Source organism: Etheostoma spectabile, chromosome 9 (genome assembly GCF_008692095.1).
Source record: "Etheostoma spectabile isolate EspeVRDwgs_2016 chromosome 9, UIUC_Espe_1.0, whole genome shotgun sequence".
In the NCBI taxonomy this organism is placed as follows: Eukaryota; Metazoa; Chordata; class Actinopteri; order Perciformes; family Percidae; genus Etheostoma; species Etheostoma spectabile.
Window position 1 is genome coordinate 13860384 of NC_045741.1, and position 19039 is coordinate 13879422.

Consider the following 19039-nt stretch of genomic DNA (forward strand, 5'->3'; position numbering starts at 1 on the left):
TTTTTTTTTTTTAATATACCTTTTTGTAAGGAGTCCATGCTGAAGCGGTGTGTTTTATGAAGAATGTAATAAACTTTAAAACTATGAGAGAGAAAATGCATTTGAGACAACTTTCTTTCATCAGACTGTCTTTTGGCATTTGAAAATGTTGTTGCTCTGAGGTGACGCGTTGGCTGCAGGAGTCGCAATGACGGGACGTTCACTATCCAGCCTCACGTTGTAGGATTTGGCTGCAGAAGAAACGGAATGGTTGATTAAGCATTTTAATACATGGTATTCAGGATGTAGTTTTTATCCTGTAAATGCCAGTTTCCATTTTAGTGAACATGAAAGTGGCATACAACAGAAAGCCTCGTCCAACGGTTAGAGAGGTAGTTATCAGGACGTTAACTTGGACAGCTTTTGGCTACAGCAGGACAACTGAGCGAAATGTTTTTCTCACACAGGAATCACAGTATTCTTCAAACTGTATCTAAAATAAGTAAAATGGAATCTTTTACTGTGGTTATTCCATTTGAGCCATAGGTGAATGCACACCACCCCTTAATGACCTTAACATCTGCCTAATTCCCCACCACACCCTACACAAGGTCCTTGTTAGACATGTCAGACGTGATGTGAATGAGGCCAACAAGTCTCAGTGCAGACAATTATGGACGTTCTTTTGAAGATTAGCAATTAAATATTGTAAAGGAAGACATCTTTATAGACTAGTTTAACTTTTTATTTCAGTAAGCAAGATTTGTGGGGAGCTAATCCAAAATAAGGCAAGGAGTCTTTGTTCTTCTTTAATGACTACATTTTTCCCTGGATGTGCAGAAGATAGTTTAAAAACTTTATTTTCAACACATTTCTTTAATACTAGACTGATTTTAGAGAAAGAAATCTTAATATAAAACTAAGTCCACTCCCAAAGTCTCTTCTAAAGAGATATGACTACAGCACGGGTGTGTATGGGTGACTTACATCTTGAGAAGACATAGTATTTGTATCCCTCTGGCTCTCTGTTGCTCGGGATGGACACAGCGGCTGTGATGGTGGAGGGGAAACCTCTCCAAGATGTCCTGATGTTAACAGCTTGCCCTAGACTAGACACTGGAAACAAAAGAGTAAAATGAAAGAATTCACATAATAGTTATTGATAGAAAATTTTTGTTTTGACATTTTGAATAAATATCTGATAAATAACAGCCCTTCAACAGTAACTGCACACAGGCAACCTATTTCCACCTCTGTTATTTACAAGATGGACCTCAATGACCCTTTCACTTCCACAAAAGCATGACTCACGTTTTCAGAGAACTGCATGTGTTGTAACTCAAATAAAACCTGTTTACGTAAGTTAAAGTAAATCTGTTAAAATGCTCAGCAAACACCCAGTACGCTCATTACATTTATACAGGACCACACAAATGAGGAAATTAAAATGCAATCCATATAATTGTTGAAATGAATTTACGTAAAACATGTTAAAATAGTTCTTGTCCTGTACAAATTTTTAATAGGATTACCTGCTTGTCTGACCATTCGGTTTGGGGCTGTGTAAACAGCATGCTTGACTTTCCTGCCACATGTTGGACTGGTGCCAAACTGGTATGAATATTTCTGAACAAACCCCCCTGGAAGAATTGGTCAAGAACATTTTCATGATAAACACAGTATTTAAATACTAGTATAAAAAAATACATTAAGACAAATGCAATAAAGAAAAAAGATTATAATTATCTTAACACGGTAACAGCAGTTTATCACCTCTCTTGAAGAAGTAAACGGATTCTCTCCTGCTACGGTACTGAGGCACAGACAGAGCAGCTGTGACATGACCCCGAAGCCCATCAAAGCCTGTTTCAATGACCTTTGGATAGTAGGGGTCCAACACATCATTTTCAAATCTCCAGTACTGGGATCCCTGCAAAGATCACAACCCAAAAGATTAAAACCTTAGTAAATAGGCGGGCTCAAGAAGAAATGTAGCATCAAAGAGCCAATACTGTGTCTTTAACAGCAGAAATGCACCCTGATATAGTCTGAACGGTCTCAGTTAATAAAATCCCTCTAATTCAGATTTATCAAATACACTCATTGGTTTGGATGAGATGATTAAATGTACCTTAAAAATGTACGTTTTGCCTTGGCAGGTGCAGCGGGTGAACACAGTGTCGATGGGGGAAGGGACGCCCCACACTTGTGTGATGCCGCGAGCCGGACCAGGCACCATGTGTCTGTCCAGAATCCAAAAGTAGTGTCCTAAAAAAAACATCACATTTCTACATAAGTGTGGTCCAATGTACAATATTACTTATAGGATTACCATCAGAGCAACAGAGTTTGTTGTATTTAATACGTGTGAATTAGGTATTATGTTGTCATGGTGATGTACATTGTTTAGTCAGATTTTTAGATACTTTAGGTCATTACTTTTTGTACTTTTTATACTCTTGCAGTGGTGGAAGTATTCAAATCCTTTACTTAAAACTACCAATACAATAATGTAAGAATACTTCATCATAGGTAAAAGTCCTATATTCAAAATTGTAAAAGTACAGAACTGTTATCAGCTTCATGTACTTAAAGTATCAAAAGTAAAAGTACTCTAGATGTAAAACAATGATTCTTGTGATATTACTATTTATGACATTACTGATACATAAACATGTATGAAGCATTTCACTGTTTTAGCTGGGTCAGGTGCAGCTAGTTTCAACTACTTATCATAGACTTTAAATAATTGTCCAGCGGTATCCAACCAGGGGCCGGGCCCCCAAGAAAGGATCACAAGGTAAATCTGAAGGGTCGTGAGATAATTAATTGGATATATTTTTTATTTTATCTCTTCAAACTGTTCAAATAAAAATCACTTTTTGATGGAACTCCTAACAACTCGTATACAATGTAATGTATTTTAAAAATTCACCATAGTTTCTAATGTAAATTTCTTTTCTTTTTTACGATAAATGTAGTAAAAAAAATGCAAGATTTCCCTATGAAATGTGGTGATGTAGATGTATTGAGTATCGTAAAAAAAAACAACCTCAAAACAGTTATGTTGAGTTATACAGTATATATACATACTTACATATACTTTCACTGCTCTCTCGTATGTTAATTAACTGGTATTTGGCTTAATGTGTGATACCATTCTTGGATCAGCTGCCTGGCTGGAACTAACCTCTGAAAACCACGATTGTGCCGTTCCTCAGCGTAGTGACTGCACTGACTGGCCGCCCACTACACAGATTTGTATCGTTACTGTCATCTGAGAAAAAAAGACATTTTGTGAGAAAAAAAACATCTGTTTGGACAAACATAAGACAAAGAAACCATGCTACCCTTTCTGACTTACTGGGTGTTATATGACATATTGTGCTCCAGGAGCTTTAAGGACTTGTTTCCATTCTTTTAAGTATTATAGCTTTTTATATTTAAAGGAATGTTTAGTTCATTTAGAGTGGGAAAATAGCCACCATTGTCATTTAATATATTGTAGCTACGCTTTGAAGGAAGCTCTGTTCACCCAGAGGCATAATGAAAAAACAACTAAGCTCATAAAGCAGGCTGAGAGCAGTAATAAATATGTCCCAGAAACTAGAGGCCTCTATTTTTTTCAATAGTGTTAGACTCATGTAAAATAAATGAGATATCAACAGAGAATACGGGAAGAGAATTCCAATACTCACACTGCAATTTCCCATTTCAGAGTCACAGAATTAACCCTTCAGGCTATTTGTTTTCACTGGATGTTGTGTTTAGAAGCCGGACCAACGGTAAGAACATATCTTACCTGCTTGGTAGTTTCCGGAATTATCTATGTTGAGAGTTTGTGCCGTGTCCAGGGGCTTAGTCTCAGGTTTGGAGATGGGTTTAGCCGGAGTCAGTTTAGCTGGAGTTGGTTTAACTGGCAATGAGCTGTATGGGTCAGGTTTGTCCTGGGGTTTTAAGGTGGACTCAGGTGTTTTGGGTTTGGTCAGGTCTGGAATAACATTTAGTGGTTTAGTGGTTGCTCCTGCTGTAACTTCATCTGTCATGTCATCCTGCACTGATTCTGAGAATGAGGGAATGTGGGTTGTCAGGGCTTCAAGCTCTGGCAAATCCCCGGGCCCTGCAGGAGAAACACTGGTGGAAGGATCTTCAAGGTCTGCCAGAGAAGATGAAGGGCCTGTTGTGACGTTGTCTGTGTTTTTCTCAGTATCATCTGGCCTGGTGTTTGAAATGGTTGCCTCTGGGTTGGGCGTCAGGTCCAACGTTGAGGCAGAGATGGTGACCTGAGAGTTTTCCAGGACCGTGAAAGAGCCCTGTGTGGCTCCTGCAGATACTGGGGCCACAGGTTTGTAGGAGGCTGTATTGAAAGGTAGGGTTGAAACATCTGGCTCATCAGAGGAGGCTACAGTTGGATCATCAGGAAGAATGTCACCCTCAGACTGTACCTCGGCCTTCCCCACTGTCTGGAGCTCTGGGGTGTCGGCTGTGGGAGGATATTCAGTTTGGGGTCCAGAGGTTGGACTAGGCTGGCGGGAGACATGATCAGCTGCTGTTGTGGGCTGAGGGAGAGTTGTTCCTGTATCGGATGAGATGGTAGGATCACTTGCCTCTGGAGGAGGACAAACATGATTATGAATTCAACGGTATGAAGCATTTTAATAAATTGTTGAACTAATGACAACTGTAAAGGTTTATAAGTAAAGGAAGAATGTTTAAAAAATGAGTAGATAAACAAACATGTAACAAACGCAGATACTTTTATACACTGAATGGTTTGATAAGCATGTAAATGACGTTGCTCCTTCAAAATGCAATTATTTAAACCTGTTGTAAAATATCACTGTACATTGGAAATATGAATTGCACAAACCAAGACATTAGCCACTAAAAAAACTTATTGTGGCTAATGTGGCTATTTTTTTAAATTTATTTAGAATAGGAGTTGTGAGAGGAAGAAACGGGATTTCTTTTAAACAATGATTTTAATAAAGAATTAAGGAATTTCAATGTAGTATGGCCCTTGTAGTCACTATAATTGGAGACCTGTGGGAGATTTTGGATTAAGATGTAAAACAGCGCTCTGCCACCATCATCAAAACATGAGGGAATGAGGGGAATATCTTTTGGAACAATGGTGTTATCTTCCGGTATAGGTAATAGTATTTGAGATGCAGAGGAGATTTGAAGCTATTCTGGCAGTTTGTGTTGTAACAATATTTTACTTGTGTTTTTTGTGTTTTCCCCTTAATTTGCCACCCATCTATTTGTGCCTGCCAGGTAACCCCTGGACATCACATACCTGGGTTCTCAGTGGGGGCAAAAATTGGGAAAAATCTGGCTGTACGTTATGCTAGATTTATTGTCCATGCACATCATTGCTCACCATCACTGGGATCATCATGTGGATATAATGTTGGGCTGGCCAGTGGAATTAAATGATCTTCTGTGAGCAAATAAGGAAAAATCAAATATAAATGTTAAGAATTGCTATTGTTGTTTTTTTTTTTTAATTAATACTATCTCTATTTTTTCCTGCATTTGTTTTCTTGAGCATGTACATCACTGACTCTGAATGTCTTGACATTCCAGACGGAAATGTCACGACATGTCTTCCTCCTGAGAGAGATGCAAGAGAATCTCCACCCACAAAACTATTCCAAGCCAACTAGCATATTAAAACACCGAATAAAATGTTGTCATCCTTTCTTGGCTTTATTTTGTGCTTTCCTCACTTGTGACTGAGCCTGTGCCCGTAACCCTCCTACACACTCATGGCAACACTGCTTCCTTGTGTTTCTTTTGGCCAGTGGGGCTTGTGCTCTTGGCTTGGCCCCCAAAGCAAACCACAGCAACAGAGCCACAGTGTGGTAGTCAACCGTAAACATATTTGTGTCGTCTTCCTGACATATGCCTTATTAAATCCACTTAGTTCAGCTCATGTGGATCACTTAGGTAATGGCGATTAGTTTCTGTCATCGGAGTAGCAGTTATTCAAGATGTGAAATAAAGTTTTGAAGCGTTCTTGAGTATATTTCAAAACGCATTGTCACCTGCATTGTTTCCTTCACTGAATGTAGAAGGCTCTGTTGCTTCATTTAGAGATGGCTCTGTGGAAATATTCACAAATAAAGGTTTGAGAGTTAACCCTTTACAAAAAAACAGTTTGCCTCAAATCCTATATTACTCAAAATGTGGAGAGAAATCAACCTAATTGCCAATTTAAATATACCTTTTGGTTTGTTATCATTTACATTATTGCATGAATTAGTCTTCACTGGTGCTGTTGCACTGGCTGCTCCACTGACTTCTTCTGTGGTAATTAACCAAGACAGAAAATAATGTCAAATTTAACCCAATGCATTTGTGCAGATTACTGCATGCATTGCAAGGTACTCTGCATGCTGGTGGCCATGCCATGTCAGATTAATCCCGGCTTCACACACCATGCATGCACAAATACTAATTTTTGGGTCCTTGAAAAGCGTTATACAAATTCAGTTTATGTATGATAATTGTCGCATAACAGTGCAATTGAGAAAGGTGGGGGGCTGACTTTAACATGCAGTCATGCTGTCACACGGCCATCACTGTATTTGCTGATCATGTATGACCATCATGCCCGCCAAATATCCAAAGAAGACTCCAAAGATGTGTGACCACTTTAAACTTAATCAGGACAGCAAATATCATGGTAATGCTACTGAGGGTGAAACTGTGAATGACATCTGTTGAGCCTAACATGCAGAAAAAACAACAAACACAATCATGCTGGCTTTGTCGGACAAGGCTGACCTTCATCACAGTGCATCTTGTGATCTGGACAACACTGTTTGAACTTAGCGCAGTCAGAGTCACAGCTACACAGCCGGCCTCTTTTAAAGCCTTCTCCACACCGTCCTTTACATGAGTTTTCTGTTCCACACAAACACAACAGACTCTTACAATAAGACTGAACAGGGATATACTTATATTGTTATTCATATGGCACATTCAGGCAGTATATGAAAGGTAGCTCCCTTCAGGGATGGGGATTAGGAACATTTGTAATAAATAAAAACCTAACACATAAAAACAACATTTGATGATTATAAAACTCACTTGTGGTGCATTGGGATTCAAAGTCTTTGCAGCACTCTTCATAAGACAGGCAGTTATAATCACACTGGCACGTGTAACCCCTGTTGTACTCAACACCACATCGACCTTTACAGCTCGCTGTTGTATGAGAAATAGCACATGGAAACAGAAAAAAAAAGTATCAGTGAGGGATATAATGCCATCTGTGCGCTTACATTTTGCATCATCTTCTGTCCCGAAACATTGTCTACTTGAGGACATGTGTGAGTGTGTAAATAAAACCACTGTGCCAGAAATTGATTTCTGAAGTAGTGACAAATACAGAGACATACCTCACATATTACTTATTAACAGAGTAAACATGAACAAGTACAAGAACTGAAAACCCATTCCAGAAAAGCCCTTCATTAAAAAACAAATTTCTGGCAGTCAGAATACTGAAAATTACATTAAAGTGCATTAAGTGTTTTTCTATGCAGTAAAAATATCACACAGGTAATACTTACTTTGAGCAGCACTAAATGTGAAGACACACGCCAGCAAAACAACAGCACAAAGTACAGTGGAAGACATCCTTCTGTAAATTTGAAACTATGAGACATGAGAAACAAAAATAAATATATCAGAGGGCATTCATGATCAGGACTGAAAATCCTAAGAGAGAAAAGAGGAAATAAAAGGTAACCTACCTTGTCTTGAGCCTCTGTCAGAATCCTGTTGAAGGTTTGCCTCGGCTGCTTTTAAAAGGCTGAGAGAGACCGGCTGACTTCCCGTTAATTGGCGGATCCGGTCTAATTAAAATTGTGATGATCTCACAGGCTGTAGGGAGGATCCAGACCAGACCAGACCAGACCAGACCATAGGTCCAGACATCTAGAAGCACATCAACACACATCTGTGCCAGACAGACGGCTGACTTCACATACTTCTGAGCAACAGGAAAAACAAAATTGGTTGACTTGCTCTTCAGTCACAAAACAAGTGGAGACCTTCACATCCTCACAGACTTGGTTTGTCAAATCAATACCACATGGACAGTCGGTCAGCAGGGTGTTTTATTGTTCAGTCTTTAAGAGAAAACGGATCCAAAAAGAAAGATGATGAAGAAAATTTTCTTAAGTAAAAGTAATAACTCACTATAAAAATACTAAATTACAAGTAAAAGTATTAATGTGTTAACTTACGGCATTTTCTTTAAATAATGTGTAAATAATGAAAAGTAGTTACTAATTGTTTTGCATTGCTTTTTTTTATATTGTCGTCTTACTATGATGTAGAACACTACAATTATTCTTGAACTGTTCCTGCCTTTTCTTTGGTTTTCCCTGGGTTTATTTAATTGTTAGTGTCCTCTGCCCGTAGACACGATAGGGACGTAGCAAATTAAAAATCGTTACCCAAGTAAAGTACATATTTTCAGCAAAATGTACTTTAAGTATCAACAGTAAAAGTATTCATTAGGCAGAATAAACCCTGCCAGTTTTATTATACATTACTGTATCATATCATTGATGCATGAACATGACAGCAGTACTTTTATGTTATGGCTAATAAAGTGGAGCTAATTCCTGCTACTTCATATACATTTGATCAGAATAATCAATAATAATGCACAATATCTTATAAACTGGTCATATCTTTTTTGTTTGTTAAAAAAAATATATGTCTGAAAAATATTACTGTTATATTAATGTAGTGGAGTAAAAATTTTGTCCCTGAAATGTGTCAGACTAGAAGCTTAAAGTAGCATAAAAATGAAATACTCAAGTAATAATAATAATAATAATGACTTTATTCCGGACACAAAGGGAAGGTCCATAGTACATTAAGAATGACAACATTTATGAACATAGCAATAAATATACAGTACAATTCATATAAATTAAAAAAAGGTCACAAACAGGAGCGTCAATGTCTCCACAGTCTAGATGTATACCTGACAGAGCTAAAATCATTGTGGGCTTAAGCTTGTATAATTCTGTTTTCTGAGACAGACAGTCTTCACATGTATTGATAAATAAGGTTTCTTATTAAGGAAGAACAGGTAGGCACACCAACACTAACAAACATTGGACTAGCACTACACCATCTTGGTTGTTTTAGAAGCAGTGTCATGCCATCATTATACGCTACATTACGTCTATGCATGTTCTTTTTCCTGTAAGATCGCCACAGATGGGCAGTATATAGTGGTGTACAGAATGTTTTGAATAAAGCAACCTTAACATTAGTAGAACACATGCCAAATTACGTGCAAGTATATGAGCCTGAGCTATATCTTGCAACACTGTCTGTTAATGTCCTCATCATCTGATAAACCATTAACAATTTGTCTGGCCAAGATATTTTATCTCATCATATACTTTAAGACCAGTACCTGATAAAAAGTCAGGAAACACTAACTAAAAAACTTCTTTACTTCCAACAATCATAATATTGCTCTTATTTGCATCATATTTGATATCAAAATCCACACCGTAACGTGAACAGACCTTCAAAAGTTGTTGTAACGCAGCACTATACGGGCAATTGATTACCAAATCATCTGCATACATAAGGTGATTAATGAGAGTATAGCCTATCATACATCCTGTATTGAATTTATTTAATTAAGAGCTTCATAGAAATGCCCACTTGCAAGGCTAAGTGATTTCACAATTGATTCATATAGAACACATACATTACTATGTTGTGAATTCTTACAATTATTATCCCAACATCTTATGGCATCTTTGGGCAGTGCAATGTTTCCCAGCAATCCATCAGTCTTAATGTGACACCTCTGGAAATCTTCCAGGGTTAATTTAGTCCAGTCTAATCTTCCTGTGTTAGTGTTGTTAGCCACAGTAAATAAAATTGGTAGAAGTACCTCAAGATTGTACTTAAGCACAGTACTTGAGTAAATGCACTTTTTACTGCTGAGAGGGGCGTTGTATGTAACAAACGTGGTCCGTTGATTGTAACTATATTCATGGTTTCGGTCATGAACAAATATTTTCTGTTATGGTATATAGTTAATAAGTTTACGTCTACTTAAGTAACAGGGTTACTATTGGCTATATGCACTAACCCTTTAGTACAGTGTGACCTTAAGACAACCTGTTTATTGACCCTGTTTGTTCCTGAATATATTCACCACTGCAGAAATTACATCTATTGTTGTGTGAGTTTTAGTGTGGCACAGGCCTGTTTTATTCTGTTTTAAGAGTATGACGGTATCTGTCTGTGCGTCTGTCTATTACTTAACAGTACTACAAGATTTATTCACATATAGATTAACTACATTTAGCTGTGATTCGTTCTAAAGTTGACATAATTACAGTAGGGATTCTTTCCTTATAGGGGGACAACAGGCAGGATCCATTTTTACTATACAAGACTGAACACTGTGTTTATGTACCTTTATAATTTAGGGCTGGACTGCACTGTGGGTATTTTGTGGTTGGAAGTGCTGATGGACCATATCATGCCTGTGGTATTTTCCTATCATGTCATGGTCCAGTTACAGGAGAAGCGCTCATTAGTGCACTTGTGTCAATGCAATAATGATAACAGGATCTGGTTGAAATGACTGGGCCTACCAAACAGAAGCATTAAGGGTCAGCAACTCCCCCACTACAGCACCATGAAAAGAGGAAGTATCAAGCCCATGGCAGTTTAAAATAAAGAACACTGACCAAGAAATATATGCAATGCTGAGAAGTTGACTGGGTCAAGTTGAAAGTTAAGTCAATAGAGTGGAGTCAGTGTGCCCTCTAGATGTCTGCTTTGCAATAGTTTGACATCTAAAAGCTCAAGAGAAAAGAGTTTCTGCACACAGTCTCTTTGCAAAACCTTTAACTGACAAGCTTTTGGTCCCAATTTGACAATTAAACGTTTTGCCATTTGGAAGCTGTCTTCTTTTTCTATACTATTGTCTCTTTGGCCTCCTGCTCCTAGGCCTTTAAGTGTGTGAAGAAACTACTCTCTAGTTAAGACAATTTAGAAAACGTAGAGAGTGAATAAAGTATGCTCCATAAATATAACTTCCCAAATTGAGAAGTGAAACGCTAAGGTAAAATGTGTGTAAAATGTTCAGCTGTATTCATGCATCTTGTTTTTGTAGCTTTCTTCCCCTATCTGTGAATCAGGTGAGATCACAATATGTAAACTATACTATGTAATAATGTTATATATATAAATATATGTTTTGCCACTTTCTATCTGATTATATTAGTCTACTTAGAAAAGACTCTGACATTGCTATCTATAAACAGGAGACAGAGAAGGTTGTAAAGTTGTGCAACACTCATAACCTGCCATTAAATGTAAATAAAACCAAAGAAATGATTTTTGACCCCAGGTCTATAGGAGATCACAGCACACTCAAAATTGAAAATGTACTTGTTGAGCAGGTAAGAACATATATGTAGTATTTAGGCATGCAATTAGACTGTCAGTTGCAGTGGTCCCATCAAGTGAAGTAGGTTTGCTCAAAGATATGTCAGCGTCTATATTTTTTAAGACGACTTAGAGTTCATGCAGTGGACAAAGATATCATGCTACTGTTTTACAAGGCAACCATTGAATCTATTGTTCATTATGGCATTATGACTTGGTTCGTTAACCTGTCCATTCAATTAAAACCACAGCTCCAAAACTTGATGAAAAGGGCTGGAAAAATAATTGGCCAAATGATACCAACTCCTCTTCAGGTGCTCTTTGAGGAGGCGGGTAGGAAACAGGGTCTCAAAATCACCCATGACCCAAATAAAATCTTGCATAGTGAATTTGAGTTGATGCTTCCAGGCAGAAGGTACAGGTTACCAAACAGGAACAAATTCTCATTTGTGCCGCCTTCAAATTAAATTAATAAATAACAGATAAGGTGTGTGTGTGTGTGTGTGTGTGTGTTGCAGGGATGTACTGTATACTACTACTTGTGGTACATACACACAGTATATGCTATGAAATTTGATATGGTAGTATGCAATTGGGAATTGTGCAATAGAGAAGTTATTGACTACAGCATGAGTTAATGGGAAATGTGCAATCATTATCAATATTAAGTGCAATATGAGGGGGAAGAAGTGCTGTGGGTTCTCTTCTGTTCTTCTGTGAATGTGAGTGAAGGTGGGGGGTTGTGGTTATTAGATTTTCATTAAAGCATTGGATAACATAATGTCTGATTATGTTCCGTGTAGGTTAACTGTATGCTTTATTGTGTGTGTGTGCATGCGTGGTGTCGCCATTTGTTTCTCTTGAATGCCAGAAAGACAAATGTCTCCTATAGGAGACAATAAAGTCTTATCTTTTCTTATATTATATTTCAGTGATTTCTTGGTGATACTTGAAAAGAAGTCCTGATGGTTCACAGAAATGAGCTGTAAGCGGTTTCCCTGATCATGTCCCTGCAGACCAACAAGCCCACAGAGGGCAAACACCTAACACAGAGGGACAGCCAACAAAACGCAGTTATATCAATGAGACAAGTCACAAAACCCTTATTACCACAGATGGATGTTGTACACACTGGATCTTCCGAGGAGATGAGAGGACCCCTGAGGAGAAAGTCAGCTTCTTTTTCTTGATCCAAAACTGTGTCTGTGCTTTGTCAGCAGTAAAAGCCATTTTCTGCTTTAATCAGCTAGCCTGCAGGGAGCCTGATGAGAGGCAGAAACACACAGACACATAGGAGGAAGGCTGATTCAGAGTATGCGGGTGCACACATTGGGCCTCATTCAGTAGATCCATTTTGATCTTGCCATCTTCCAAGTTGAATAGAGGCTCAGTAACCTCTGCAAAAATGAACTTGAATTTGAGTTCATAACAGGAAACAAGACAACAACAACCATCAGAGGACAAGCACAACACTCTTTTATCAGTTTAATTCCTTTTCGGTTTTCTGATTTCTGGTTTGTTTTTTAACATGCTTAATTAGACAGTCAAAAGAAGTCTCACACAGCTGTGAAATGACCCAGCCATGTAAGCTCTTAATCTGGCATCTGCTAAATTTAGATGAAATAATGAAAATCTTTGTCACAAATATATTTTGCAGGCGGCGATTCCCGGGTTCAAACCTTTTTTTCTCAATAGTGACTTTAAAGTAATTTTGCACATGTGGTCCAACGTCGTTAAAAAACATATCTTGCAAGCTTTGTAACGGTTGGACAAACAGTGCACTTTGTTTAAAATGCCTACAACTGATTTGTCAAAAACATTTAATTTCAATTCAGTGTGATATGTAGCTCAGTCCAGCTCACAGCAATTTGAGAAAAGAAGATAACACAAAAACAATTACTAATGAAACCTGCGATTCCAAGCTCAAATCTTGATTTGCGTCATTCCACCAGTCCAGTTATTGAGCATTTAAAGCGCCCCCTAGTGGTCAACTTGAATGAGACTTGCAGTGTAAGTGTGAGGTAACTATATAGACATTTTCTGGAAGTTTAGTGTTGATTGGACAAACATTTAGTCATTATAGCCTGATTTGCGCTACATCACCTGCAGTTTAATGGTGGTGTTCAATTTGAATACAACTTTCAAGGCGTGGTTCAGGTACTTATGCGGACATATCCTGAGAGGTTTGTGATGATTGGACAATGAATATGTGATTTATAGTAAAATGTGTGCAATGCCACTCACCTATCTTGTGCTTGTAGCGCCCCCTAGTGGTGTATGTACATCAAACTGTTTGGGTATATCTACAAGAGTATATGGATGCAGCCTGGAGCGTCCCATGTCATCTAGGGGCACTTGTCTGAACATACCCTTTGAGTTTTGTGATGATTGGCCTTATGGTTGCTGATTTTAGTTAATTTATGTCCAGAACCAAGCCCCTTTCTTTTATCAAATTCATTGGTCAATAACTTGAAAAGTAATTAAGATATGGACATGCTTTATACAACTTGTAGTAAGCTGGATCCATTGATGATTCACTGAAAATTTGGTGGCAATCAGAGCTATGGTGTAGGAGGAGATCTCAAAAGTGTGTTTTTCAAAAAATTCAAAATTTTTGTAGAGCACATTAAGCTGCACCTGGTTGAGAAAATTCAAGTCAATTGGACTTGGGGTGTGGGGGGAGTGGCGTTTCAAAGTTTGCATGTTGAGGCCTTAATTACAGCGCCACCATGTGGCCGATTGGGTTCATATTTCTATAGAAGCAAACGCACACCATTTCCAGTCATTCCCCCAAGTTTCATGTCTCTAGCTCATTCCAGTTTACGGGAATTTGAGCCGGCGCGGCAGACAACAAGTAATAACAGGCCTACAAACTAAAACAGAAAAACATAGAAGGGTTCTACAGCTTCACGGTTTGAACCCTAATAAATTGTTTACAGTGTATTAATAGGACAAATCAAACGTGATCACAAAGGCCCTTAAGAGGGAGACAAATGAGAGTTTATCTGATGGTATATAAAACAACACTCCCACAGGATTAGGAACACCAACAGGTGACACTGATGATATTCAACAGCTCATTTCATTTTACTTGGAAGATTTTTTTGCCATGGATTAAGGATCATTCTCCGTTTCATTTGTGTACAAGCAGATGGAAGGGACGGACACTGCCAACAGGCTGTTTACAGAAAGATAGAGTTTGGATATACCAACCCAGCTTGCATTTCACCCTCCAATATGCCATTTTCCCCTTTCAAAAAGTAATAGGCCTATGTAACGTATTAATATAGTAATAACAATTACATTACGTAATAATAATAGTTATGATATAGATCTTGTTATGTTCATGTCTTTTGTTTATTCAAACGCTCATATATAACTCAGATTTCTTGCCTTGTGACTGTGGTAAAATGTCATCCTGGTTGCAGGTCAATGCAAGTCTGAAGGTGGAAGATGATAATCTAACCATCTCAATTACCTTACAGGAAATGTATTCTAACTATAACCTTGTGCTATGATACCGCACTGTCTTTGACATTTTCTTCTGCTGCGCTGTCTTGGTTTTAATATTGCATCACATCAAGCATCGACACCTCCAGCAGAGGTCTCTCACTGCTCACGTCTTTGATGTGCAGGAGCATCTGAAACTGCATGTGAAGCCGGAAGCAGTGAGTCATAACAGCTGTGCTTGTGTCAGTGCTCTCAGCACCAAAACCAAGACACCAGTTGCATGTACCCACATAGATAGAAAATGCCCATAATTATACATGTCAAATATTAGTCCTTTGTCTAAAAAAAACCTTAATCTGTGAGTTTTAGCTGATATTCAGTTCAAACTACTTCATCTAAATCCACTACATGGTTGCTGTTGAACCAAATACAACTAAATGCCCATACCTTTGCACAAAATCAAGCTACTGTATTTGCCTTTATTTATGCCTAATAGCATTAAACAAAGCTGATCAGTTTTTGGGCCTTGTCTTTATTAACAAGTCTTTATCCAATGTTGTTGGTCTTTTACAGTTCTTGCAAGGGTGTTAAAATAACTTGTGACCAGTTTCCTAATTCATAAATCAATCTTATTGTTTTCTTTTGTTACAAAGTCATTATGTAAGGGCTCCATGTGTGAAGCACAGCACTGAGAGAGATCTGCAGTAGGCCGTAAGGGATAGAAACAACCTTGTCTTGTTCTGTCTGCTGAGACATTTAGACAGACTCAGCTTTTGATGCAAAGGCAATGACGCTCTGCACTGCACCATATGTATGTTACAGGCTTCACTGAAGGACTGATGGAGAAAACCGATGCATTTCTTGCTATTAACATGCACCTCACCAGTACTGCTGCCCTAGCTTCCTCCATGACCACTACTCTGATACGGATAAGGAGGTTGGCCTGGAGGTACATATTTTCCTGTCACTCACCCCCTGAAATGTATTCTGTACAATATGGACATGCTGTCTTATTATCCTTCAAGCTGCAATTCTATCTTATGCATACATTTGGTGAATTGCAGGTTACCTTTTTGACATACATGTACTACTGCACTTTAAAAACATTGTGCAGTCCCCTTTTTTAAATGTTTCTGGTTTTATATATTATAGTCTATGTATTCTTACAAACATCTATAGGATTGTCTTTTTCTAATGCACTGCAAGTCACTGGTGAAGTTTTTCCCTTTATGTATGCAAGTACACATGGAGCTATGACAAATAAATTAATCTGAAATCTATTTTGACAGCATTAAATTACTATATTTCATTTTGTAGGTCCTACTATAACCTGCAACTCACACTATTGATGGTAACCTGGATGTGTGTAAATTACATGCTTCCTTACTGCTTATATATGTGAGTGGTCATTTATACATTTCTTTATAGCCAGCAAGGAAGATAAATTTTTCTTAATCAGAAATATTGCCCCCCACAAATCATTAACTATTACTCAGACTGAATGTGGCTTTATAAAAGAAAGCAACACTGCAGCTATGCTTCACTTTTAAGGGCGAGGAGGAGTAAAGAGTAGCTAAAGGATAAGTCTTTCTCAAAGACACAAAACAAGATATGGTGTTGTGGTTATAAATTACTGCTGTTGTAACTGTGTGCAAAAGGTATATGCACGTCTTTCAGTAATGGTAAATAACAGGGTCTATTTAGTGCCCCAGGCCTGACTGCTTGGATATAGAGAATTCAATATGATGAGCATTGATTGGGAAGCTTTGTTCCTTATAGTCTCTCTGCCTTTTTAACTCCTAAAACCTCAGTGAACCACCAGCAGGTTAGTCATACAAACATGATATGCAGCCAAACATTGTTCAACACAACTTTATTTTAAATTCTCTAAGAGGCTCCGACAGCTTCGATGCCGCACGGACCGCTACAGAAAATCATTCATTCCACAAGCAATAACACTCTTTAACACGTCATCTCTGGGTGGTAGATGAGACTTTTGGACACTACACTACTGCACTAATGCAACCTGGTCATTTGGTTTATTTACATTTACATTTTAGCATATTATTTAAGCATTTGCACATTTTTGTTCCCCCATCCTGTACATATTCAAATATTTGTTATTTTTACTTTATTCGTATTATTATTTCATGTATATTGTATGTATGTATATTTTTCCTAGTATTTCATTTATATTTATATTTTGTACTTTGTGACTGTTTTTGCTGCTGTAACACAGGAATTTCCCATTTTTCTTGGGATCAATAAACATCCATCCATCCATCCATCCATCCATCCATCTATCTATATTTGATGGTGCAGCCATAAAAAAAACATTCACAGTATAGAGTTTGAATCACTGTACAGTTTATTTAACGAGGAAACTATGGATAAACATTGTTACATGGGATTGCAACAGATGGCACACGATTGTCCCTGCTTTGGCTTTTGAATTCAGATCAAAACAACTAAACTTACAATTTGATAAACAAGGTCAGGATAAAAACTAAAAAAACTGTCTGCATGGAGCGTACGTGATTGTGTTTGCATTGACATATAGGTCTTTGAGCAAGCTTAAACGCTCTGAACACCCACACGGGCGTTTCAGTTAACCTGGCTGATTAGACCTCTTCCCAGGACTGTGTGGACGAGTAGGCTATGGACTGTGATTAATTGACATCTTCCGGAGTCTCTGTTGGCTTTGTTGCACCTGTGACGGTAGGTCAGAACAAGTGACACCTTTATCGTTAATGGTAACGTTAGATGAAGATTTGTAACCTAATAAATTCTCATCAAAGCTCTGGCCCACCTTCATGCTGGGCAGCGGGCTAATCAGCCAGAATAACTGAAAACACCTGTGTGGATGTTAAAAGCTTTAAGTAATTATCACAAATAGCTTCACTGAGGATTTGAAACAAGCAGATGCATAATATGATACCCTAAGACAGAGAGAGAAGCAAAACAATGGGTTACAGAAGTTAAATATATTACTAAACGTTGCTTACCCTTTGTTTCTTTTACCAGAAAGACAGAATCATACAGAAGTCACGTCCTTTAGGTCCCTTACATTTCATTTATTCGTTCTGTATTTTGTGGGCGTCGTCCTGGAAGCACATATCCAATAGACTGCTGGTATTCTCGTTAAGACCCGCCTTTTTATGGTTGCTATGCCTACTGCGCGTTTCTCTCTGATGAACGGAGTAATTAGCCAATCAGCATAGAGCTGGGCGGGAGTTTGTGCGCACACGAAACTGCCTGGTGAAATTTCTACTACTATGTTCAAACCGCTCAGGGTGTCGGGCTGTAGCTGCCGAAAGGACTGGGGATGGAAAATGTACAATAAACGCTATTGGAAAAGTCTATACAGGTAATGCATCATTCCTTGTCTTCTTTTTACCTAATACTGTTACACTAATATAATTCAGAAATTGGCTCGAAAGACTAAGCTAATGCTAGGCTATTAAAAATATCGAGTTGTTCATGCATGGCTGTGACATTGTTGAAATGAAACTGGCAGCAGTAACGTTAGTAGGCACGTTTGTTTGACATATGAACGGAAGGAAATTGTGCTTACATTGAACGAGATGAGTAAATGCACAAGTTTAAAATATAACGTAAATCCAGAATTTAAACTTTAGTAAGACAGTGTTTACTTTCACAAGCCAAAATAGATGTCCATAGATGGATTCAGAATTAGCATCATCTGCCATTTGGATTTTGAGATTAGTCCTACTGACATACATTAATTTGACAACGGCTCCCACTCAGTCAGGGGATATTTCTGTCATGTGATGCTAACTTAGAGTCATTTTTGGAGCTGGATGGTGGATTGTTGGTCCGTCATTTCTTGTGCGACTAAGTAACACTGGTCAAATGGTCACCCTGCATCCTAAAACAGATTGTCTTTTGTAATGTGGATATTTACTAGAGAACTTTGTAAAATCACGTGAACATATGACTTGAGCCCTGCCAATACATGGTTTCTGAGGCTCATATCCATACTAAAATTTGAGAGTTTAAAACCCTTGCTAATGATGTATTGGACTAGACATTTTACAGTTGTCAAAACTCACCTTTTCTGCAAGCCTAAAAACTGAATCAGAACCAGTTATGGGTTTACTGCTGGAGATTACAGATCAGAGACCCATGATGG

General features: G+C 38.1%; 1 protein-coding gene across 9 annotated transcripts; it reads right to left on the bottom strand.

Annotated features, from left to right (window-relative positions):
* Positions 1–8023, bottom strand: prg4b (proteoglycan 4b). Of its 9 annotated transcripts, none has more exons than XM_032524926.1 (14): positions 7746–8023; positions 7563–7633; positions 7078–7194; positions 6772–6891; positions 6209–6289; positions 6030–6086; positions 5363–5422; positions 3782–4555; positions 3170–3256; positions 2111–2247; positions 1753–1909; positions 1512–1619; positions 967–1095; positions 1–230 (listed from the first exon to the last, which is right to left on the bottom strand). In XM_032524926.1, the coding sequence occupies exons 2-14, from the start codon at positions 7627–7629 to the stop codon at positions 121–123; spliced, it is 2004 nt and encodes a 667-aa protein (XP_032380817.1). In that variant the 5' UTR covers positions 7630–7633; positions 7746–8023; the 3' UTR covers positions 1–120. The 9 variants fall into 9 exon arrangements, with proteins under 9 accessions (XP_032380817.1, XP_032380816.1, XP_032380821.1 ...); XM_032524925.1 differs by having other exon boundaries at positions 7563–7647; XM_032524930.1 differs by having other exon boundaries at positions 7074–7194; positions 7563–7647.
* Between the last annotated feature and the right edge of the window lie 11016 nt (positions 8024–19039).

Coding starts and splice junctions, on each gene's coding strand:
- prg4b (XM_032524926.1), bottom strand. CDS start 7,629: ATGTCTTCCACTGTACTTTGTGCTGTTGTTTTGCTGGCGTGTGTCTTC. Junction 6,087..6,208: donor AAATGATAACAAACCAAAAG/GTATATTTAAAT, acceptor ATATTTCCACAG/AGCCATCTCTAAATGAAGCA. Junction 1,096..1,511: donor CCGAATGGTCAGACAAGCAG/GTAATCCTATTA, acceptor TTTTGTTTCCAG/TGTCTAGTCTAGGGCAAGCT.